This window comes from Pongo pygmaeus, chromosome 2, assembly GCF_028885625.2.
Source record: "Pongo pygmaeus isolate AG05252 chromosome 2, NHGRI_mPonPyg2-v2.0_pri, whole genome shotgun sequence".
NCBI lineage: Eukaryota > Metazoa > Chordata > Mammalia > Primates > Hominidae > Pongo > Pongo pygmaeus.
The window spans coordinates 199,050,357-199,076,271 of record NC_085930.1 but is presented as its reverse complement, the minus strand read 5'-3'; the positions used below and the strand labels follow the sequence as shown (position 1 = coordinate 199,076,271).

The 25,915-nt window shown below is 38.2% G+C and overlaps 1 protein-coding gene across 14 annotated transcripts in view; it reads right to left on the bottom strand.

The window, feature by feature from the left end:
- TP63 (tumor protein p63) overlaps window positions 1-25,915 on the bottom strand; it is a 265,811-nt gene that overhangs the window by 27,939 nt on the left and 211,957 nt on the right. For 10 of the 14 annotated variants that reach the window (XM_054482683.1, XM_063662552.1, XM_063662554.1 and 7 more), the window contains 4 exons: window positions 4,813-4,999; window positions 2,447-2,562; window positions 1,306-1,415; window positions 533-669 (listed from right to left, as the gene is read on the bottom strand). In XM_054482683.1, coding sequence (XP_054338658.1) covers window positions 533-669; window positions 1,306-1,415; window positions 2,447-2,562; window positions 4,813-4,999 — 550 coding nt within the window. The remainder of the gene's footprint in view (window positions 1-532; window positions 670-1,305; window positions 1,416-2,446; window positions 2,563-4,812; window positions 5,000-25,915) is intronic. The other 4 variants (XM_054482684.1, XM_063662553.1, XM_054482687.2 and 1 more) reach the window with 1 other exon arrangement.

Here is a 25,915-nt window from a genome sequence, read left to right as displayed (position 1 = left end):
ATATTAATATTAATCAGATTTAATATACGTATTAAACAGACAGTGGTACCAGCAACACATATAAAATTAGAGGCTCTAGTCTTAAGCGTCCATTTAACTGGGGACAATTGTTTTTACATTGATTGTGATCCTAGCAATAAGGAGGTGGAAGGATGGTGGGGAAGAATAAATAAAAGAAATTCAGTATGCTGGGAAATAGCCTTTGGCTTAAGTAATGTTGCAGGAAAGCCCGTATCTTGCTGGTGTATGTCTGTGAATAGATGATGTTTATGCTACTGGTGTGGAAGTCACATTGTGAGAATCCCTGGACTAAGAAATTGTCACAATGACTGCTCATTTTTGTAAAGCTGTAGTACATGCCTGGAGTCCACTTCAATGCTATACCTATTCTCACTGGCTCTGAGGGCTGATGTCCCACTTGCTGCTGAAGGTCACACACAGGTCTTATCATGCAGCTTCTCCAATATCACCCCATTCTCCAACATCTGGAGAAGACTCAACCCTACCCCATTTGGCCACTACATCTACTTACGGCGCTTCGTACCATCACCGTTCTTTGTACTGTCCGAAACTTGCTGCTTTCTGATGCTATCTTCATCCGCCTTCCTGTCTCTTCCTGGGCAAGCACAGATCCGGGCCTCAAAGCAGCGTCGGCCCAGGACTTGCCCACTAGGAATGAGAATAAAGGGGAAGAAAGAGTTAAATTCAAAGCATTTTGAAAGTCCCCTGAAGATCTCCTACTTCCACTTCCCATATGGGCCATTGCCAATGTACTACCAGCTTAGCCATGGTGGCTTTGAGAATGGACCCAAAAGCACTTGGCAGAACACAAAAGTGCTAACATGCCACAAGTAATATTAGTAAATAAGATTCTATTTGTTCTCCAAAGAACCTCCGAGCTGTTAGCTGAACAGCTGTATTTAGCTACATATTTTGAAGGAAACTTGAGCGAAGCCAGTGGATGTCTCAAGGATAAAATCCCCTAAGGCAGCGCAGACTTAAAAAAACTGTCAAATGCCTTGAGGACCACGGTCTAATCAGAACAATTCCAGTCAAATGTCAAGAATTCAGGTATGAAGTGACTTGCACACTTTTCTAGCTCTTTTTTTCCTTCTAACTTTACCCACCTGCCTTTGTCTCCACTTTCTTAGATCTTTTATGTGACTGTTTGTAGCAAGGATTTAAAGCACAAAGGACAAGCTCTCCACTGCACACGCAAAATTAATGATAAAGCAGCCACAATTTCACTTTGCCCTCTGCTCATGATTTTTTGTGTAGAATGACAATTTTACATATGCCACTTACTCTCTGGTTTCCAGAGTAACAATGATTAAAATTGGACGGCGGTTCATCCCTCCAACACAACTGCTGTTACACATGAAATTGTACAAGACTGTCGTGAATTCAGTGCCAACCTGAAAACAAGGGGAAAATAATCTGTGTTAACAATGGTTTAAACTGACGTTGTTCCCTCTCAGTTCTTCCCTCTATTTAAGGAATTCCACTTCTGATGAAGTGATACACTTTCTCCTAAAAGGGCAAACTCTGAACCCTGTTGTAGATTTTTCTTCATCTTGCCTGCAGGGAAGCTTAAAGCTAATGTTTGCAACACTGAACACTACATTAGGTGAGACAGGCTTTAACATTTTGTGATCTTTGATCCTGTTCGTTTGTAAGCTGATCCACATCATGTAATTCAAATAGGCTATCCCACCTTCATGAATATCACTGAAAAGGGAAAACTGGGAATAACTGCCAAAAACAGTAGCAATGCTCCAAGAATATTTTCCCTATGTGGATAAAACAGTACAATATAGATTTGAATATACACTTCCATTAATAACATCTTAGAGCTCAAAGTGTTCTCAGAATTAAAAATAATCTAGTCCAAAGTACATACGTATGGGTAAGGCAACTGAAGCCTAGAGAGAGAGAGTTGCCGAAGGTCCAGACAGCAAGCCAGCAAACCAAAGAACTTGGGTTCTGTTACACCAGTGTACTTTCAACCACACTACTCTGCTTCATGCAACAGATTTACAAATCTATCATCTGTTCATTCAAACTTCAGCTAAGAGATCCCTCTTAGGCTTTCCCACTTATGGTAACACTTGCATCCATTACTATTGCATATCCACTACCCGTCCAATTGCCAGTTGGATAAAACAATCTCATGTATACACCCAATTGCCAGTTCAATTGTTATCTGCCCTTAAGATAGGAATATGGACACAGAGCCATGTTACCAAGTTGATTCAGTGCATATTTATGTATTCTGAAGGGAAAGCATGTGGAGAATAGGTAGAAAAAAATACAAAAATATTACATATTTGATGACAAGAACTAAGACAGTGATAGATGCTAGAAACATCCCTGTTGCTGAAACAGATGTTCTCTCAAGTCTACTTAGTCCATAGAGTGTTGTGTTTTGGTTTGGTTTGCTTTTTACCTGGGGTGGCTCATAAGGTACCAGCACACTCTGTCTTCCTGTGATGGGGTCTTCTACATACTGGGCATGGCTGTTCCCCTCTACTCGAATCAAATGACTAGGAGGGGCAATCTGTCCTGCAGAGCAGAAAACGATAAAAGAGTTAGATCTTTACCTTAAAAATAAAGAAAATAAAATGAAATTGCATGAACAGGATGTTGGTGGCAAAAGAAATAGTCCGTATAATAAAGAAAATGTGCATCCTTGAAGAAACGAACAGATCCCGTAGCCAGGTATCAAATACATGAAGGTGTCATAACCTTTATAGCAACAGAAAGGGCTGGAGTGCACATCTATATTTAAGGGAACAGTCCTATAATCTGGAGTTTAAGATTAATGATTCAAGCTTTATGGAACTCTATAACTACATCTCTGACCTCATTGTGGGCGAAATTTTGCCAGCTTCCTGGAAAATGAAAGGGAAATAAGCAAATTAATTAAAAAAAATCAGTTTAACTGAGAAAATGCTGCCCAAAAGTCTGAACAGCAAATATACTGAGAAGCAGAAGATAGCAAAGATACCACTTCCACTTTTTCTTCTTTCCTCCTCCTCAACTTTTAAACATTGTGTTGATTACAAAGATAAGGAACGTTCTGGTGTCTGTGTGTTGAAGGAGTCCCAAGTTGGGTGTAAGAAAAGGGATGCAATTTTAAAAAAGAGACTGAGTAAAGTTTCATAAAATTGTGATATTTAGCAGAGCTCCAGAAAAAAGAAGATGCTCCAAGAATTGGGACCCATAAAGCTGTTTTTAACAGCTCTTAGGTCCTATAGTCCCAGTCTACAAAAATCATTCAATAAAAGTAAAAAGCGAAGTGTATCAAAATGTTCTCTGATGCATCATCTATTATGGTTAAAACTAAAAACAATTTTTATGTTTAAAAAATGAGAAAACACTTACAAATAGTATGTTATCTTGGTGAAATACCAAGTTAGGTAGGCTGATAATGAAGTCTATCTATATTGCAATATTCTTTATGGCAGATTGTTAAGTGAAAAGCAAGACACAAACGTACGGATAATGTGGCCATGTGGGCAAGGACTCGAAATTAATGTGTAAAAAATAGTTTTTTAAAGAGTATTTTGACTTTATTTTCTTCTTTTAAATTCCGATCCATTCTCTTTCTTCTTCTATTAATTTTCTCTACAATTATATTCTCTATATTTATCAATCCTTATATTTTAATATTTTTTCTATAAAGTATCCTAACCCCCAACACCTTTGGCACCCTCAATACTCTTTGAGGATTGCTTATGCTTTATCCTGCTCTTACCTTCCACTTTTCAGCACTATTTAGTTTCCCTTCATGGAACTATAATATCAGATCTAAGGGAACTCTTGGAAATACTGACCTTTTCTGCTAAATTGTTATAGGATCTGAGATGCAGAATATGAGGCATGACTTATTCATGGATATGGAGTCTAAAGGTGGCTTTCATGATACCTCATCCCTCGACTCCCAGTCCTTTATTTGATTGCCCACAGTATGCTCTAGGCCTTCTATTTATTCCCCTTACCTATTACTTGCCTTCTCATCTTTTTTTCCCCTTTCTTCTTCTGGTTTTTTCATTATTTCTTTCATTTGGTGCTCCTTTCTCTTACCCTTCCAGGTCTCAACTGGTCTAGACTTGAGAATCTTTCTGGGAAAACACTAAATCTGAAGATACTGTAGCCTGGGCCAAGTAGAATAGCTACCATGTAGTCTCCTTGCACCCTCTTATTTTATTTTTATTTTTATTTTTTTTGAGGTGGAGTCTCGCTCTGTCGCCCAGGCTGGAGTGCAGTGGTGCAATCTTGGCTCACTGCAAGCTCCGCCTCCTGGTTTCGGCCATTCTCCTGCCTCAGCCTCCCGAGTAGCTGGGACTACAGGTGCCCACCACCATGCCCAGCTAATTTTTTGTATTTTTAGTAGAGACAGGGTTTCACTGTATTCGCCAGGATGGTCTCGATCTCCTGACCTCATGATCTGCCCACCTCGGCCTCCCAAAGTGCTGGGATTACAGGCGTCAGCCACCGCGCCCAGCCTCTTATTTTATTTTAAAGGCAAGAAAAATAAAAAGAAGGAAGTAGTAAGGAGTAAAGATAACCAGTAGTTCAGGTCATCTAGTAATTACTAATATTAAATAGTTCAACCACTATGAAAGCCATTAATTTATTTATCATTATTCTTAGATACTGTCAGCCAAAAAAAAAAAAAAAAAAAAGGGCAGACTGATCTGCCATCACAGTGCAGAAGTCTGAACCAGGTGGGTGGGTCTCAAACAAAAATACCCACAGAATCTTGACCTTCAAGGAGGTTGAACAGTTAGAGATTCAAATTCTGCTTACCCTCGTTGAATTCACGGCTCAGCTCATGGTTGGGGCATCGCTTCACTACCTCAGTGACGTGCTCAGCTTTTTTGTAGACAGGCATGGCGCGGATAACAGCTCCCTGAGGAGGCGGGGTCATCACCTTGATCTGGATGGGGCATGTCTTTGCAATTTGGCAGTAGAGTTTCTTCAGTTCAGTGGAATACTGCTTAGAGTTGGGGCCAGTGGAGAAAGGAAGGAGAGAACCAAGAGGAGATATTGTTACATTCCAAATCAGAACAATGAAAATCTGTCCACTTTTTAGAGCTGCATGCTGCCTGTTTACTACTGGCTACTATAGATGTGACATATGTCAATGTTATGACAGGAAGTTATATTAATATTTTGTGCTATCATAAATAAAACCCCATGTTTACAAAAGGTTTTATGTTTATCAAAACACATTTATGCCATTATTTCCTGTTATTTTCCTTTAGGATGAAGAAGCTGAGGCTCAGAGGGGTTTAAATGAGTGATACCATGAGTAGCTTCATAGATTACCAGAAGCTAAGTGAAAGAAGAGTATTGGCATGTACTGAGTGATATTAAACAACAACCATAAAGACAGATTTCTGCCTAGATTATAATTAATCCAGTCTTTAATATACTTTAGAGAGACTCATAGGAATTAGGGTTCATGGGATTTTTTTAAGATGGAATATCTGTTAGAGAGTGAAGAGATTTCGCCTGATGTCAGATCACTTGAAACTGTAAAACAAGAACTCCCTTGAACGCCTGCACTTTCCTTCTAATGTCATAGAGTAGGATAATGCAAGAGCTGAAAGGGGCTGTTCTGTCCTAAACTCCTGAAAACACCGGGCCTGATGTAGCACAGCTCATCATGGCACAGAAAGGATCTGGATGCAGATCTTCTCACTCACAAGTGAGTGAAGTTTTTCCTTCTCCAGGGAGAGGAAGTTTAGTGGTGGTTAGTTTGTTGTAAGTTGGCAAAACGGGCTGGAGAAAGCCTGAGACCTAGAACCAGATACAGATCCTATCCTGTGTTGCTTCCTCTTCCCACTTCTGAAGCAGAAGAGAACCTTCATTCTAATCCTTACACTATAGTAAAACTTATCATCCCTGTGCTCTGGGTCAAAGCCCTATCACTACATTCCTACCCACTCAGGCACTTTGCTCAGGCAAACCACCAGGCACTGGAACTGCTGGCCAAGAGTGGGGCACCTAGTAACGTGTATCCAAACAAAGGATAAACACACACACAGGTTGCAATCATAAGTTGGCCCCAACATCCTCCCAGAGGAAAGATTGGGGGCGGGGGGCAGAGCCATAGTGGCAATCGGATTCGTTACTGATATGTCCCACCCTAACTCTCACTAATGGCCAGTATCTTAACAAAAATCACACATTTAAAATGTTGCTTTATTTCTTCATTTTAAAATATAGTATTTGTTTAAATGACCTTTCCTTTTCTTCCAAGTATTCCAGCATACGAAGTTTTTAGTTAAAAGTTTCCCAATGCTAGAAAAGTATTGCAAAATCAGTGCTCCATGCCCGCAGGCCATGGATTAGACACAGCAAAAGGGTTTTATATAGCTTGAAGAAATAGGAAACATGCCAAAATTCAACCACAAAAATAAAATTCTACTTGGGAAACACTGAATGAAATCTAGATGGGTATTTTTGCTCTTGTGCTTTTAACTAATAACTTACACAGAAATTGTTTTATGACATATTAAGAACTTCCTTTTATTGAGAACTTGAAGAAAATAAGCGTATCCATTCGTGTTTTCGTTAGGAGGTATATAATGCATAATCTAACCATGAATTTCGTAAGATGACCCTTAGGAAAGATGACTGAAAAATAAGTCTGTCAACTAATACCTAAAGGCAAATAAGGTACCCTTCCAAGTATGTAAAGATTGCAGAAATGAAGGTTAAGTGTTCAGTGTAGAAGCTTCTTAAGGAAAACATTCCATTTTAATAACTGATATACTATAAATCAAGCTCGACAGAGTAAAGTGTAAAAGCATTAAGAATGAGATTAAAGATCGTCAAGTGCTAATTCTTGTCCATTCTCGGGGATGGGGGTGGGAATCTAACTTTTAAGCCAAATTAATGATAAATAATAATAGCTTCATCGTTTACTGAGTTCTGCCTTAAGAAATTTTATCCTGATACAACCCTAAAAGGAAGGTATTACAAGCATACTCTCTCTTATGAAACCACTGGGGCCAGAATTTTCAGAATCCAGAATTGTTTAGATTTTAGAAAGGGTAGTTTGTATAACATATAAATGTATCCAGCAGAATTTAGGGTAGCACCATAAGATCAAACATTATTTCTGCAGAATTCATAAATATTCATACTAACTGATAAATGACTATGAAGCCTGGGTTTCACCATCAAATGAATGTGCCACAAACTTAAGAAATCAAAATAAAACTGAACCAACTTCTGATTTTCAGAGCTCTTGGAACTTCAGAATTGCAGATAACAGATAATTGACTTGAATTATTATCCCTATTTTATAAACAAGAAAATAAACGTACAGGAAGGACTTGCCCAAGAACCTGCTTAGTAACTGGTATATGCGTCTATCCTAGTCCTGTAATAACAGTTTCTTATCTCTCTATTCTCTTAACTCAGCCACACAAATGTTTACCTTTTTCTAGTTTCCAACATTGTGGTTCTTTTCTGAATCAATTACAATGTTTATACTCTTCTCCAAGCATTAAAATGGAGCTCGAAAGTGGTCTATTTAACATAGTTTTATTAATTTCTCAGTATATTGCTTACTCATTTAATTGTAGGGAGACGCAGTGATAGAGTTGAAAAAACTTTGGGCTAGGTGGAAGACAACCTGGACGATTATACCAGCTGGCTCTGGGAATTCAAGGATACAGTCTTGCTCTTTAACATGGTTTATTGAGGACTTTATGAGGCCCTCTGTATTATGGCCTTATCTATCTCTAATTCCCCCTACTCCTCCACCCCCACCACACAGATTTCTCACCCATGTTCTACCCATACAAACTTCTTAATGCTTCAAACACACCATAGGATCATCACCCAAAATTCAAAATGCTATTCCCTGAAATCATGTCCTTTGCAGCAACATGAATTGAGCTGAAGGCCATTATCCTAAGTGAAACAACTCTGAAAAAGAAAATCAAGTATCATGTGTCCTCACTTACATGTGGGAGATAAGTAGTGAATACACATGTGGTCAGGCACAGTGGCTCATGCCTGTAATCCCAGCACTTTGGGAGGCTGAGGCAGGCAGGAGCTCAAGACAAGCCTGGTCGACATGGAGAAATGCAGTCTCTACTAAAAATATGAAAAAAAAACCAAACCTGAAAAGGACACACATGGACATAAAGATAGAAATAATGGACACTGAGGACTCCAAAAATGAGGAAGGTAGGAGGGGATGAGGGTTAAAAAATACCTATTGGGTACAATGTTCACTATTTGGGTGACAGGTACACTAGAAGCCCAAACCTCACCATTATACAATATATTCATGTAACAATACTGAACATGTACCCACTGAATCTGAAACCTAAAAAAATTAAAAGCAACAAGCAAGCAACAACAACTACAACAACAAAAGTGATATTCGTGGTACACTTCTCTTTTTCCTCTGCTCTCCACGTCATGCCAGGACAATTCAGATATCACTTTTCAGCTGGTACTGTATCTGTACTACAAACCATATTTTCCAATTTTAGTGGTGAGGGTTTCATATTTGACTAAATCAAAATATCTGACCACAGCCAAGATGCATTATGTTTATTGCTTTTGGTTCAACTACCAGTCCTGCAATTCAGCAACTAGAGGTGCTGAAGTGGTCTGGCACAATCGCTTTTTTTCTTTTTACGAAGCCAAATCTCTGCTACTCTGTTTACTTCATTGTTTGCAAAGCTGTTCCATGATGACCTTTATTTTTTTGGAGCAGTAATAAGTTCAGTCTCCCTGGTCTATGTGTATTAACAAGTCCTTAGACTTGCCCACTTCCGTATCCCTTAACAAAATAGCACTATCATCTCCAATTTTCCCGGCTTCTGCAAGATTGGAACATGGGAATCTGATTTACAGCAAGATTTTAAAATACCCTGATGATTCAAGTCAGCAGAAATTGTAAATTTGAACACACATAGCTTATTTTACTATCTTTCTTTCTCTGTGGAATTTAAAAAATTCACCTCTAAATTGCTCCTCAACATTGACTTGAGATTCTTTTCATTCTAAGGCCTAATTTGTTCTTTTTTTGTATGGGGGTTTTGTTTTATGTGGTATACTTTTCCGCAAAGTATACCAGTTTTTAAGTGCAAAAGCTGATGGCTTGACAAATGCACACCATTGCGTAACTACTACTACAATCAAGATATAGAATATTTCCATCCCTGTTCCAATTATCTTTTGCTTCTTTGAAGTTCATCCCCTCCCCAGCTCCTGGCCTCAACATCATGTACCTGTTTCTTTCACTAGTTTTACCTTTCCAGAATTTTATGTAAATGGAAAAATATAGTATGTAATCTTATGTGATAATGCTTTTGAGATTTATCTGTGGTTTTTGCATGTATCAGCATTCCATTGTATTTTTGAATAGACTTCATTATTTATCAACCCACCAATTATTTCCTTTTTCTATTGTGTGTAAAACTATTATGAACATTCTTGTACAAATTTTTGTGAGGATGTACATTTCCATTTTTCTTGAATACCTAAAATATGATTGCTGGGTAAGTATATGCTTACTAACAAACTGCCAAATAGTTTTACAAAGTGGTTGTGCCATTTTACATTGTCACTTGCAATGTATGAGGACTTCATATCCTTGTCAGCATTTGGTATTGTCAGCTGTTATTTTAATTGATGTTATTCTGGTATGTATGCAGTAGATCTCACTGTGGTTTAAATTAACATTTCTCTGATGATTAATAATGTTTAACATCTTTTCATGTACTTATTCATATTTATATATAATAAAAATAAAAACAAACTTAAATGTTACATAATTCTATACAACTATTTGATATTTTTCGAAGTATCTGTTCAAATATTTTGTACCTTTTAAGTTAAAAAATATTGTAATACAGACCGTGTTTTCCCCCTGTTGTAATACAGAAATTTCACTTTTTAGGTTTTATGAAGGATACAAAATAATTGTACATATTTATAGGTAAAATGTGATGTTTTGATACATGTCTATATTGTATAATGATCAAATTAGGATATGTAGTATATCCATCATCTTAAACATTTATCATTTCTTTGTAGTAAGAACATTCAAAATCCTCCCTTCTAGCTGTTTTGAAATACGCAATACATTACTGTTAACTATAGTCACCCTACTGTGCAATAGAACAGAACTTATTCCTTCTGTCTAACTGTAATATTGTACCCATTGACCCATCTTTTCCCCATTTCCCCTCACCCCGTGTCCCCTTCTCAGCCTCTGGTAACCCCACTCTACTCTCAACTTCTATGAGATTAACATTTTTAGATTCCATTTGAGTGAGATCACATAGTTATGTCTTTCTGTGCCTGGCTTATTTCACTTCATATAATGTCCTCAGATTTATCCATGTTGTTGCAAATGACAGGATCAGGATTTCTTTTTTTATTTTTTGAAACAGGTTCTTGCTCTGTCCCTCAGGCTGGAGTTCAGTGGCACCATCACAGCTCACTGCAGCCTCGACCTCCCAGACTCAAGCAGTTCTCCCATTTCAGCCTCCTGAGTAGCTAGGGCTACAGGTGCGCACTACTATGCCCAGTTAATTTTGGTGTATGTTTTTTGTAGAGATGGGGTCTCACTATGTTGCCCAAGCTGGTCTCAAACTCTTAGGCTTAAGTGATCCTCCCGTCTCAGACTCCCAAAGTACTGGGATTACAGGTATGAGCCACTATGCCCAGCCTCAGGATTTCATTATGTTTTTCTGGCTGGATAGTATTCTACTGTGCATATACACAACATTTTCTTATCCATTTATCCTCTGATGGACACTTACGTTGACTGCATATCTTGGCTATTGCAAATAGTGCTGCAATAAACACAGGAGTGAAGATATCCCTTTGACATACTGATTTTATTCCCTTTGGATATATGCCTTGTAATGAGATTGCTGGATCATGTGGTAGTTATATTTTTAATTTTTCAAGAAACTTCTATGCTATTTTCCATAACGGATGTACTAATTTACATTCCCACTGAAAGTATGTAAAGGTTCTCGTCTCTCCACATTCTCGCTAACAGTTATCTTATCTTGTTGTTAATAGCCATTCTAACCAAAGTAGTATTTCATTGTAGTTTGATTTGCATTTCCCTGATTAGTGATATTGGGCATTTTTCATATGCTTATCCTATTTTGAGAAATATCCATTCAGGTCTTTTGCCCATTCTTTAATTGGGTTATTTTGGCGATTTGGGGTAATTTGTTAATTAGGTTGCTTTTGTACTTAATGTGAGTTTTAGGAGTCCCTTATGTATTTTGGTACAAGTCTTTTATCAGATATACATTTAAAAAATATATTTTCTCCCAGCCTGTAGCTTGGCTTTTTTTCCTGCTTTCCCAAAATACTTAATTATCAATATTTTCCCTTTAAAGCTCTTGCTTTTTATATCCCAAGAAATCTTGGCCTAACATTAGGAGGATTTTCTGTGTTTTCTTCAAGTAGATTTATTGTCTTAGCTCTTCCATTTAGAACTATATTTTCAGTCAATTGTTGTATATGGTGTGAGTTAAGGCTTTATAATTCTCCTTTTTAACAGATATCCAATTGTTCTAACACCATTTGTTGAAAAGATTACCTGCATATTTTCCCTTGTTGAGCTGCCTTGGACTCTTTATTGAAAATCAATTGGTCATATGTGTTCATGTCTGTATCTGAATATTTCCCTCTTTCCTGTTGATCTATTTGTCTATCCATATATCAATTTCAAATTGTCTGGGATAGTCTACTTTATAGTAAGTCTTGAAATCAGGTAGTCTGATTCTTGCAGTTTTGTTCTTTTTAAAAATTGTTCTGGCTATTTTAGATCCTTTGATTTTTCCATACAAAATTTACATGCAGTTTACAATTTCCATAAAAATGCCTGGTAAGATTTTGCATGAGATTGTGTTAAATATGTAAGGTCCTTTAGGGGAGAACTGATACCTTAGCAATGTGGTGTCTTCTAAACCATGAGCATATTATATCTCTCCATTTAAACAGAGTATCTTTAATTTCACTCAGAAATGCTTTATAGTTTTCAGTGTATAAATACTGTACATATTTTGTTAGAGTTACCCTTCAGTATTTTATTTTAAAATAACTGTTATAAATGGTACTTTTAAAAATGAAAATTTCTTTTTGTTTCTATTGTGTTTTATACTATGTCATGTTTTTATACATAATTAATTCATGTATAATAACCACGTATCCTATGACCTTGCTAAACTTACTAGTACTTGTAGCTTTTTGTAGATGCCTTATTTACGATCTACATAGATGATCATGTCAACTATGAACAGAGACAGTTTTACTTCTTCCTTTCAAAGCTGCATACATTTAAATTTTTATTTTTATGTGACTGCAATAATTAAACCAGGGTTGAGTTTGCTATTTTTTTAGACTTTCACGTTTTTTTCTAATACAAGCATTTAATTCTATCAAGTTTCTTCTAAGTACTTCTTAGCTATATCCACAAAGTTTTGATATATCTAATTCTTAATACTGAGTAATATGTGAAGCATTTCTTTTAAATCTTTTATCAGTCCTCATAACCAATATATCAAATGACAACATTTACTCACATTCCTAAGAAAATTAATTCTCTAGGTCTTCTGCTTGTTTCACGGGTTCCGTTTCTAGCTCAAACTTATTTTCTCCTTTACACATTTCTTTACCATTCTAAACAGATTTTTTAATTGCTATTCCCAGGGTGGGTTACCTTATATCTCTATGTAGTTTTCTCTTACTTATAGGCATTAAATTAAGAACTCAGTTGATTTTATACCTGAAAAAATATCTTCTATAGCTAAGAACTTTTTTGATTATGCCAGCCCATTGTATTAAATTTCCAGCAGCTCTTTGGGTGGATAGCAAACATTTCAAACCTTCTATGCGAATGTATAAAGTATCTTGCCCTGTAGTGTTGGCACTATGAGAAGCAGTTACAGAAAATTTAAAACTTTTATCAACGTCTTCCTAACTTCTCTTTTTCTACAATCTGCCTTTTATTAATATTTCATCATTGTCAAAACATGTGCACACAGAATTCTGGAAAAAAATGATTTCTTGCTTACTCAAGAGATACATATCATTATTAACATTGTTGACTGTTTTCTGTGCATACACACACACATACATACACACACACACACAAAAACACACGTACACCCTTGTACAAACTACGGGCATATAATACAAAGATGGTATTCTTTTTATAATTTAATATATCATGAGCATGTTCTAATTTCAAAACATGATTTTAAGTGGTTGCTGTTACAGTATTAAAAAGGGATATACAATTATTTATTTAATCATAACTTTTTAGTATAATTGTATAATTTAGTATACTTGTATATAAATTTTACTCCAGTTAACAATAACACCATATAGCACAGTTTAGTATATAAATTGGTCTCAGATAGATCTCTTAAAACAGAGTAATCGAGTCAATGTATATTTTAGTGTAGAAAAGTCCAAGGTCGATCTGAATTTTATTTCTTTAAATTAAGTAAGCTGCTTATTTCTCCACAGTTTCTTGTAGAATTTTCTTTATCTTTTTTAAAAAATAAAGTGGCAATGCCTCTAAATGTGATTTTTAAAACTGAAGTTACTTGGAAATTGGTGGGTCCCTTTAACTTTCATGCTTGAACTCAACAAATTTTGTTCTTCAATTGTATTTTTGTTTCTTCTGCTTGTATCAGTTTCCAGAAACACGGAAGTCTTACTCTAGGCTCTCCACTTTCTATCCACCATACATTTTATGCAGTTTTTCCTATTGTTTGCATTTTGGGAAAGCTTCTTAAATTTGCCTTCAGTATGTGTATGGTTTTCTACAGTTAATTCTGCTCTATTCTACTACAAATAATATTTTCACTTCTTCTGCTGCATTTCAAATGTCCTTCCTTATTTAATCTTCATCCCTTTTTACTAGTCCTCTTTACATCTCAGCCTGCAATTTTAGGTTTGTCATGTTTTCCCAACTTTATAGTGTTACTGTCTTATTAATTTGCACTAAAGTAATCCTCTAAATATTTCTCCCAGTTCCTAAGATGATTTTCTTGAGTATTTAAAATGATGTTCCCCTATAGATAGGATTTTGTTTGTTTTTAATATAAGGCCTTTCTTGCTTTTTTACTTTTCCATGAACGTAGCAAGATATAGCCATAGCTAGTGTTTGCAGCTTTCATTTCATTTTGACATTTTTCAATTCTATTCTATCAGGTTTTAGGGCATAAAATTATCACAAAATTCTGCCAATGGCTTGAGTGTCCAATTTAGTTTAATTTTTTCTGGAATGTAAAATATTAATATTTTAATAAAAACTTAGGAGAGGCCGGGCGCAGTGGCTCACATCTGTGATCCCAGCACTTTGGGAGGCCAAGACGGGTGGACCACCTGAGGTCAGGAGTTCGAGACCAGCCTGACCAACATGGAGAAACCCCATCTCTACTAAAAATACAAAAAAAATTAGCTGGGCGTGGTGGCACATGCCTGTAATCCCAGCTACTCGGGAGGCTGAAGCAGGAGAATTGCTTGAACTTAGGAGGCGGGGGTTGCAGTGAGCTGAGATTGTGCCATTGCACTGCAGCCTGGACAACAAAAGCAAAAGTCCGTCTCAAACAAACAAACAAACAAAAAACCAACAACTTAGGAGAAGCTACACTAAAAGCTGCTAGTCAGTTGCCATCATAAACCACGAATGAGAGCTAGCTCTTCTCATTTGTACAACATTGAATCCTTATCTAGCAAACTCTTCCTGAGCATGTATTGCACAATGCTAGGTCCTTATTCTGTACTGGGAACAGATAGAAGTAAGATTTTAAAATCCTGGAATGCAGACTTTTGTGTATCCATACTGCCTAGGATGGTACTTGAAATATAAAATAAATTGAAAGAAAAAAATCAATCTTTATCCTCAAGTTGCTCACAGTCTAGAGGCAGAGTACAGCAAAAACAACCAAAATACACTGGGTATAAAGGAACCATCTGCAAGTGTTATGGGATTACAGAGATAGAACAATTAACTACTAGGTAATAAATTTGATTTTTATTGAGCATATACTATTACCAAGGTTCTGTTTTAATTTTGGAAATTCAGCATTAAACAAAAACAAAGTCTATGCCCTAAAATTGCTAAAATTATAGAATAAACAAATAACTACTAAATCAGATAGTGATACGCGCTATAAGAAAAAGTAAATCAGGGTAAATTTAAAAGGGATAGAGCATAAAAAGCCAAGAGTCAGGGGAGTGAGTGTGAAGAGGATATTATTTTTTCCAAGACTGTTAGGAAAGAATTCTTCAATAAGATGATATTAAAGAAAAAAATCTGGAGGAAATAATGAGCTGGGCCACATGTATACTTGGGGAGATAGTGTTCCAAGTACTAGAGACAGCAAGTGCTAAGGTCCTGGCTGGGTATGCTTGCCATGCAGGCCAGTGCACCTGCAGAAAAGTAAGCAAAGCCTACAGTGGTAGGAGTTAAGATCCGAGATCAGAGATGATAGGGAGCCCAGATCACGCAAGGCCTCGTAAAGCAGGACGGGTCTTGAGCTTTTTTGTGTGTGAGATAGGAAGTCACTAGAGAGGCTTGAGCAACTGATGTGGTCTGATTTTCATTTCTGTAAGACTACTGCAGCTGTTATGTGAAGGACAGACTTTGTGGAACAAAGACGGAAGCAGGAAGACCAGTTGGGGGCTCCTGCCAATAATCCAAATGAAAGATGAGAGTGGCTTAGATCAGCAGTAGAGGTGATGAGAAGTCACCAGATTAGCTGATGGACTGGCTGGGGATAAGAAAGAGAAAAGTAAAATAGAAAAGACAATTTTCAAACAGGTAGAGATATTTAAACTAGGCCTTAAAAAAGAAGTTATTATTCACAAATTGGATTGTGCACCCAAGAAAGAAAGGAAGAAAAAGCCAGGAGACAACAGTAGGCTTTCCATGAAGAGAGAATATCATCAGTAAAAGCAAGGGGATGTTAACTGTGGATGAAATATAGACAGGATGAGAGAAGGAGGAGGAGTAGCCGAGCAGAAGTCAATGAGGCTGAGCTAGAAAGGCACTTACCAGATTCTGAGGAGCCTTGGATGTCACAAGATACCATTAACTACTATGAGCAGGCAAAGAGGTGTCACTGAGGATTATAAGGCAGGGGAAAGACCTAATCAGTTCTTTGTATTCAGAAATACAAAGGTGGTGGGAGCAAGCAAAGTAAAAACGGGGGAAATGCATCAGGAGCTATTCAGACAAGAAATGAGGAGGGCCTAACCTAGGGCAGTAGAAATGAATAAAAAGGGAAAAAGATGGGGGAAACTCTTTGGATTTACTAAATTCAGCCTTCTTGGTTTTAGAACAAAAGATGCTTGCAAAAATACTATCAGTTATTTGCTTATCCATTTTCTAAAATCAAAGCAGAATGAATGAGTTAATTTTAACACAGGGCTCCTGATATTCAGCAGACAAGTGAAACCTGGCTTAGCCAATGGAATTGTCAATAATAGAGAAAGGATAGTTTTAGTTCTGGACAAATAAAAAAATTACATGAAGTAACACTGGAATTAATAGGCCAATTTTGTTGTGAAGGAGGAGAGGGCTCAGTTCTCAGATCTAAGAGCAACAGAAGACAGACTCTTGTCCAACACCAACAACTGTGGGCATCATTTATTTATTGGACTAGGAGTTAAAAAATCCTGTTTAAATTCTGCCTCCTCTTTTTATTCCCTCCCTCTGCCTTCATGTAGTCGTAACTGAGTACTCCCATTTTTTCTAAGAAATAGGGAATGAGTTACTATTATTTTTATTATTTTCTCTTCTCCTGTCCCCTTTCCTCCTGTTCCCCGTTTCCTACTTAGCCCTTCAGAAACGCAAATAAAACCCTTCACATCCCCCTCACCAGATACTCCCTGCAGGGTAAGTTCTAACTGTGTGCTCCAAGACAGCTCTCTCCTGGAGAGTTGATAGTCCATTTGCAGACCAGAGCACACCTGCCATGGAACTTTCACCTTTGGGGGTGGCCTTGGGACTTTCACCCATCAGGAGGGCATATCTTAAGTATGCCTGCTTGGCCATTTTCACAACTTATTTTTGCCCAGGTAGGTGCCAACTCAACTATCGGGTAGATAAGGCACCACCAAGCTAGCAGGGGGACCCCCTGCCCTTGTTCACTTCCCTCCTTACCTTATAAAAGTGCCCACTTCTTTCTGCTCCAAAGGGGAACTAACACATTTTATTTTATTTATTTATTTTTGAGGCAGAGTCTCGCTCTGTCACCCAGGCTGGAGTGCAGTGGCGCGATCTCGGCTCACAGCAACCTCTGCCTCCCAGGTTCAAGTGATTCTCTTGCCTCAGCCTCCAGAGTAGCTGGGATTACAGGCACCCACCACCACGCCCGGTTAATTTTTTTTCTATTTTTCTTTTTTTTTTTCTTCAGTAGAGACGGGGTTTCCCCATGTTGCCCAGGCTGGTCTCTCCCTCTTTGGGCTCAAGTGATCTACCTGCCTCGGCCTCACAAAGTGCTGGGATTACAAGTGTGAGCCACCGCGCCTGGCTAGAAATAATACATTTAAAGGCAGAACGCTTTGTGTCCCTTCCCAAGCTAGCTTTGAAATAGAATAACATCTAACCCACATTTTGGCCACTTCACCATTACACATACAAAATGGAAAAAATTATAGTTCACATCTCTTAAGGTGAAAGAAAAAATAGATTAAAAAATCCTTACTCAACTGCAAAGATCAAAATAAAAGTCATGTATAACGATTATGACTGAAGCCTCATATTTCTAAGATTCTCCACATAAAGTGTTTACCATAGCTTAAGTAATTTTGAGACAGCACTGTGAAAACAGTATTTCAACCTGGTGAGAAATTGTTGACATGGTAAAAGTCTGCTAAAGTTTGAATGTTAACCAGTTATAATAAATCACACAATTCATATTTATCTACTAATAATCATTAAGTTCTTAACCATTTCAAATTACTAGATTCATTTATTAAAAAAGATTTTATTTATTTACCCCATACATTTTTAATACACATCCATAAATATATGTAATATAATTTTGCAAGTCCTTAAAATTTTTTTTCTTTTTTTTTAAATTTTATTATTATACTTTTAAGTTTTAGGGTACATGTGCACAACGTGCAGGTTTGTTACATATGTATACATGTGCCATGTTGGTGTGCTGCACCCATTAACTCGTCATTTAGCATTAGGTATATCTCCTAATGCTATCCCTCCCCGTGTCCTTAAAATTTAATTTACATCATCCTACATTTAGCCTTAGTAATCTATTTTCAATTCCCATGCTTCCCAGATGTATCCATGTTCTTATATACAGGTATATTTTATTCATTTTAATGGCTGAAAGAAGGGAAATGAGATAGAATGGAGGAGTACTTTTTGCTTTATATTTTATTTAAGGAAAAGATTTGAAGTAATATGGAAAAATGTTAACATTTTGTCTTATACTCAGATGTCTTAATTTACTTATTTTTTTTACTTTAGAAATAATTCTTTTTTTGGTGGTGGCGGTGGGGGAAGGGGTGAGGGGGGATGGAGTCTCACTCTGTTGTCCAGGCTGGAGGGAAGTGGTGTGATCTTGGCTCCCTGCAACATCCACCTCCTTGGTTCAAGCAATTCACCTGCCTCAGCCTCCCGAACAGCTGGGACTACGGGCGAGTGCCACCACTCCTGGCTAATTTTTGTATTTTTAGTAGAGACAGTGTTTCGCCATGTTGGTCAGGCTGGTCTCAAACTCCTGACCTCAAGTGTGATCTGCCTACCTCAGCCTGCCAAAGTACTGGGATTATAGGCATAAGCCACCCCACCTGACCTTGAAATATTTCTTACTTAAAATGTTTAATACATAAATTATTATGAGTAGCACCAACCTGTAAACTTTTTACAGACCTATGATTTTAGAAGACAGAGAATACAGAAGATGTTAGAACTCAGAAGGAACATTACAGCATCTTTTGTCCAAACCTTCTTCTCCTAATTTTCTGATATAAAACTGAGACTTAAAGAGGTGAAGCTTATTAATTCAGCAAATGTTTATTGAGCACCCGCTTCATGCCAGTCCTTGTCCTGGCTGTTAGGGAACCAACGGTAAACTTTACACTAAGGGAGTTGATCTAAAGGAAGTACTGACATTAAAAAAATAATTTCTAAAATTGTGACACATGTCCTGAAAAAAAAAAAAGCAAAAAGAGAGAAGGTAAAACATGGGGGTCTATTTAGCTTGGAGGATGTTTTGGGAAAATGTGTTTTTTCTTCTCCTCTCACATTACCACAGCAACAATCATCAACACAGAAGATGACTTCTGTGGCCAAATATGTGGGAGTTTTTCACCACTCACCAAGCAGCAGACACCAAGCTGGGTGTCCTCCAATTCAATTGTGCCACTGTCTACCTGGAGATCTGTCATACCTCACAGGTTGAAGACTCAGTTCCCAAGGCTCTACATACAACCAGGAGCAAATCGAGGCCTCTGGAACTTCTGACCAACCAGCTTCAAATTGGGGTTTCCATGACCAAAATTTGAGTTTGATTAATTTGCTGGAGCAGCATACAGAATTCCAGGAAACACTTACATTTACTGGTTTATTATAAAGGATGTTGCAGAGGATGAAGATGAAGAGATATCTAGGGAGTGGTATGGGGGGAGAGGTGCAGAGTTTCCATGCCCTCCCTGGGCTTCAACCTCTAAAAATCTCCACATGTTTTACTATCTTGAAACTTGCTGAAACCTGTCCTCTTGGGTTTTTATGAAGGCTTCATTATCTAGCCAGGATTGATTAAACCATTGGCAACTGGTGATCGACTTAACCTTCAGCCTCTCTCTCCTTCCTGGAGGCAGGGGGGTGGGGCTGACTCTTTAATTGTGCCTTTGCCTTTCCGGTGACCAGACCCCCATTCTGAACCCACGAGCCAGGATTAGCATAAAATAAAAGGCGGCATTTTGGAAATTCCAAGGATTTTAGGAGTCATATGCCAAGAAACTTGGACAAAGTCCAAATACATATTTCACGATATCACAGAGGGTCAGGAGTGCATCCCTGATAAGATGGTTTCTAAAGGGTGCACAACTAAATTTGGGCAATGAAGAAGTGAACTCAGATTTCCTTAGTTCTATGAAGATAATGCTTCTACTACAATATTATATTCTAATTACAGAATTTCTGTAGAAATCCAACTTGACATTTTAAAGCAAGGGCTTGGTTCTATGTTTCTATTACTGAATCATCCCATTTCAAAGCATTTTTAGTTTAACATACATTTGCTAAGATTTTTTTAGAACGTTAGATCAAGGGCCATGTTCAGTGGCTCATGCCTGTCATCCCAGCATTTTGGGAAGTCTAGGCAGGAGTATTGCTTGAACCCAAGAATTTGAGACCAGTCTGGGCAATACAAGAAGACTCTGCCTATTAAAAAAAAAAAAAAAAAAAAAAAAAAAAGCCAGGTATGGTGGCACCTGTAATCCCAGCTACTTGGGAGGCTGAGGTGCAGAGGATCACTTCAGTGCAGGAGGTTGAGGCTACAGTGAGCCATCCTCAGACCAGTGCACTCCAGCCTAGGTGACAGAGAGAGAGAGAGAGAGAGAGAGAGAGAGAGAGAAAAGGAGGAGGAGGAGGAGGAGGCAGAGGGAGGAAAAGGAAAAGGAAAAGTTAGATCAGGAAAATTCAAAGTTAAAGATCATCTGGTTCAGCCACTTTATTTGCAGATGAGGAATCTAAGCCCCAGAAAGGAGAAGAGATTTGCTCAAAAATTCTCAGCAACTGGGACCATCTTGATGTACAGACCAGTGTTCTTCCCTATGTCCCACACAGTTTTAACAGTTATAGTGTGAGGCCAAAGTGGAACTGGTGTATTTGTGCCAGAGAGAATTTGAGTGAATAAACACATGATTAGAAAATACATGATTAGACAATCAAGTATAAAGCTCAGAGGTCATCTTATTAACAAAAACAAAAATATGATCACCAAATTCTTACAGGAGTATATATACTTATTTTTAGTTAAGCAAATAAGTTTGTCTAAGAGTTGAGATTTTCTTCCCTAAAGTGTAACCATATTCTCACAGTGGGAGCTTGAACATAAAAACAACACAAAATGTCCACTAATTGCTTTAAGAATCAACTCTACTCCATCAGGTCCTGGGTTCAATAAGTCAGCAGTGGGTTGCACTAACCTTGTTGCATATTTAGAAAGGACCCCCAGTGCAACTGTGGTTCTTTGCATTATGCAAATCTAAGTGAAATCAGAAATAAAATACTGTGATAGAGGGGGGGAAAAAAGAAAGCACATTTGAAAGAATTTTCAAAAATGATTGGCCTCTTCAAAGAAGTCATAAATATCTGACACTCACTGAGAAATAACTGGCAACTTATGTGATCCCCCTAAATCTTGAGCTAATCATTCATAGAGGGGAAAATAGATAATATATGGTGTTACTTCCATTTGATGATAACGATGATGATGATGATGATGGTGATTGTTATTTTGAGACTGAGCTTCACTCTGTCACCCAGGCTGGAGTGCAATGGTGCAATCTCAGCTCACTGCAACCTCCGCCTCCCGGGTTCTAGCGACTCTCCTGCCTCAGCCTCCTGAGTAGCTGGGATTACAGGCTCCCGCCACCACACCTAGCTAACTTTTGTATTTTTGGTAAAGACGGGGTTTCACCATGTTGACCAGGCTGGTCTCAAACTCCTGACCTCAGGTGATCCGCCCACTCAATCTCCAGAAGTGCTGGGATTATAGGCGTGAGACACTGAGTCCGGCTTCATTTATTTTATAATTTGGTGCAAATCTCTTAGAGAACCCAATTACCAGATTTGCACTGGCAAAACAACTCTTTAATAAAGAATGTGGAAGGCCAAGTGTGGTGGCTCACGCCTGTAATCCCAGCATTTTGGGAGGCCGAGGTGGGTGGATCACGAGGTCAGCAGTTCGAGACCAGCCTGGACAACATGGTGAAACCCCATCTCTACTAAAAATATAAAAATTAGGTGTGGTGTTGCACCCCTGTAATCTCTGCTACTCAGAAGTCTGAGGCAGGAGAATTGCTTGAATCCAGGAGGCAGAGGTTCTAGTGAGCCAAGATCACACCATTATACTACAGCCTGGGCAATAGAGTGAGACTGTCTCAAAAAAAAAAAAAAAAAAAAAGAATGTGGAAAACAAAGTGTTGGTAATCTTTCTGATGACACACACACACACACACACATACACACCCTACTGGCCATTTCTGATCATATATATATAAATACATAAAGTAGAACTCAATATATGTTCTTCTGTATACATGCTGTATATATATTCAATAGTTTGTTCATTCCGGGAAGCACCAGCCTATGGGCAAGAATGACGAGCCTAATTTTGTATTCATCTTCAACCAAATTTCCTTGTATACTGACATGACAGTTTTGGCCATCCACATGAACTAAATATTTCAACAATGACATGGAAAAGAAGTTCCTGAAAACTAACAAATGAACTAAACTCCTTATTTTTATAAAATATCCTTGTCAAAATGGATAAGTAAGCTTTGCCTAAATTTTGTTTTGCTTTGGGAGGGAGGGGAGGAAGTTTGGAATATTGAGGGGTGAGCTGCTTAAAGCCAAATATCATGTTCAAATAAAACAACTCCAGGGGATTTTGGAAAACAAGTAAATTCAGCTCCTTTACTAATAATATGTTGCAAAGAGAAGGGGAAAAAAAAAAGAATTCCAGTGACTAGGACCCTACCTTTACCACCTGCCTCAGTAGACATACTATATTTCATGCTTTTGGCTGGCAGACTGGTAATTCAGTATCACAATGCATAGAGGTGGCAGGTAATATCAGCACACACCTGCGTAATTTTTCAACACCTCCCTTTCCTAAAGGTAGAATCAAAACCCTCCCTGCTACTACACCAAAACCAAAAAACAAGAACTTTAGCTCTTTCAACCTCTCCCAGAAGAAATGCCATACTACATGCAAATCTCAAATCACATGGCTATCTTGAGTCCTAAATATTAGAGACTATGGATGAAATAAACTCTCATGGAACAAAAAAAAATCAGTAATTCTATAACCTACCTCTCTTCTCAATCCCTCTTCAAGGAAGGCAACTAGATAGAGTAGCATCAAAGCCCTCCTGATTCTGCAATTCCAGATCAATTCACATCTGGCACGTTCTTCTACTGAGGATGGCTGGGTCTTAAAAAAAGAAAACTCTAAGAAAGGCTTAAATACACCAACGAACATATTAGTCTCACTTTATGCCGGGCTTTCTGAATGAATTTGAATTTAGTTTCTTTAAAGAAGATAGCAAAATAATGAGATTTACAAATACAGTGAGTCCTCATTTAACATTTTCGATAGATTTTTGGAAACTGTAACTTTAAGCGAAACACATATAACAAAACATTTTGTTTTTCACATTACCGTTATAAGAAAATAACATTGTATGAAACAATTACTCGAAGATCTCCTGCACATCATTTTGTTTAAGGTCTCAGTTTCCAAGAACCTATCAATGACATTGAGGACTTAACTGTTATCTAAAAGATAGCCACTAGTCACAAACAGGAAATGCCAGGTGCACTTCTAATTTATGGCTTCTAGTTCAAAAAACTTAAGAGGTAAAATGTTTTCTGTACTATCTCAAATAACCCAAAATACTTGACAGGAAGAAAAAAAGTCAAGCTCTAAAACTCTCAGAACAATTCTGTTAATCTATGTTTAACCATCATCAAGTACAAAGTCTGTCTTAACTTAGCGCTATCCTAAAACAGTCAGTGACTTAATTTTTTTTCTTTTTATAAGCTATATTCCTTGGGACTACCAAATTAAAAATGTCCTTTTATAAGGGTAAGAGGGTGACAAAATCAATAATTAGAACTAGTGGGAATGAAAAATCATACAAAACAGATGGGGTGTTGTCAGAGGACCAGATAAAGTTCTGTCAGCTAATTTGGTGGGAGGCAAGATTTAGGGAAGAGAAATGAGATACATAAAAATAAAAATTTGAGGGTCCAACAATAATTTTTGCTAAGGAGGCTTTGAAAAATGAATTCTAAAGATCCAATTCAGTAAAATGTAAAAAGACCCTTAGCGCTAGACACAGCTTCAGTTTGGTCTGCTTCAAATGTACTGATTAACTATCACATCAAGTTATGTGGGCTAATTATATACTATACTTTGGACTTGTCCTCCATAAAAAAACTCACTTGAAAAACATTATAAATTTCATATCTAGAAAGATATTATTTTTTTAAAAATGTAATGTTTAAAAAGTGTCGGCCGGGTGCGGTGGCTCACCTCTGTAATCCCAGCATTTCAGGAGGCTGAGGCAGATCACCTCAGCCTGAGGTCAGGAGTTTGAGACCAGCCTGGACAACATGGTGAAAGCCCATCTCTACTAAAAATACAAAAATTAGCTGGGTGTGGTGTCATGTGTCTGTAATCCCACCTACTTGGGAGGCTGAGAAAGGAGAATCGCTTGCATCCAGAAGGCAGAGGTTGCATTGAGCTGAGGTCATGCCAAAAATTAGCTGGGTGTGGTGGTGTGTGCCTATAATCCCACCTACTTGGGAGGCTGAGAAAGGAGAACCACTTGAACCCAGGAGGTGGAGATTGCAGTGAGCTGAGATCATGCCATTGCACTCCAGCCTGGAAGACAAAGCGAGACTCTGTCTCAAAGAAAAAGAAAAACAAGAAAAAAGAAAAGAAAATGGAAAAGTGTTCATTTCAGTGGCTTTAAATATATCCATCCTAACAAACATCAGGTCAATGTGCTCTGATAGTCAGTGTCCCGAACTACCAAAAATAAAAAGTGGGGGGGTGAATGAGTACAGGTGGTTTGGGGTTGGGGTGGGGGGCATTCTCTTGAGAAGCCAGCTTTAAGTGGTTAGATTGAAAACACTAATATCTTTCAAGAGGCAACTGATCATCCTTCCTTTGACTAGGACCCCAGTTTTGTCATTCTATTTCTAAACTACATGTGTATAATGGGGCAGTGAATATTGCCCAGTGAATCATGGAAACAAAGCCAAGAGGCTTTGAGTTTGGCTTCTAGTCCTCTACCTGCCCACTGACTTACTGCATCATCCTGGGCAAATTATTTCTCCTCTGGGGCTCCAACTTTGGCGCCAGATTTTTTGATTCACAAATGAGGCATTCCATTTTAAGACTGTATCTACATCAAAGGAAGGGGAACTCTGCAAAGTGAGCTTGCAAACAAGTCCAAGGCCACCATATCCTTTTGGATCTATCACAATGATCAGGCAGCCGCAGATCCCAAAATTGGCCCCACAGTCGTCTGGCAAAGTATTTACTTGTCCCTGCCTCCCTTCCTGCCACAGCCGTCTAGCTGCCAGACATGTACGAATTGTGTTCTTGATCTTTTTTTTAAAAAAAAATCCTTCCTCCAAGCACTTTTCCTGATGGCCCCAGCCAAAGGGCCGCCTGTTGCCACCTGTCAGTTGCGGGGATTAATTACCTGAGCCAAGGAGGCTGGGAGCGGCACATTCTTCCCGGGCCGCGCCCACAAATGTTGACATCAAGCAGGTGGGCTGTCTGCTACTCACTTACCGTGAGGACCAGCCAGGAGCCCACTGGGCCTGGCAGGTTCGGGGAGTGGGGCGACACTTAGACTGTGTCACAAAACAGCAAAACCTCTGCAGGGAGTAATGTGTCCTGAGTCTTCTTGGGGAGGCCATAGCCAGCTTTGTGGCTAGCCCTGGGCACTGGCCCCAGAGGCAGCTGTGTCCTCCCTGCCGAAGGGCAGCATGTTGGCACCCACCTTGGGAAGGGGTGGGGGTGGAGCTCGCCAGCCTTGTTCTAGTTGCCTGAGGGTATGGATTTGGAAACCCAGTCTAAAAAGATTTGACAGACTTGATCGGTAATTT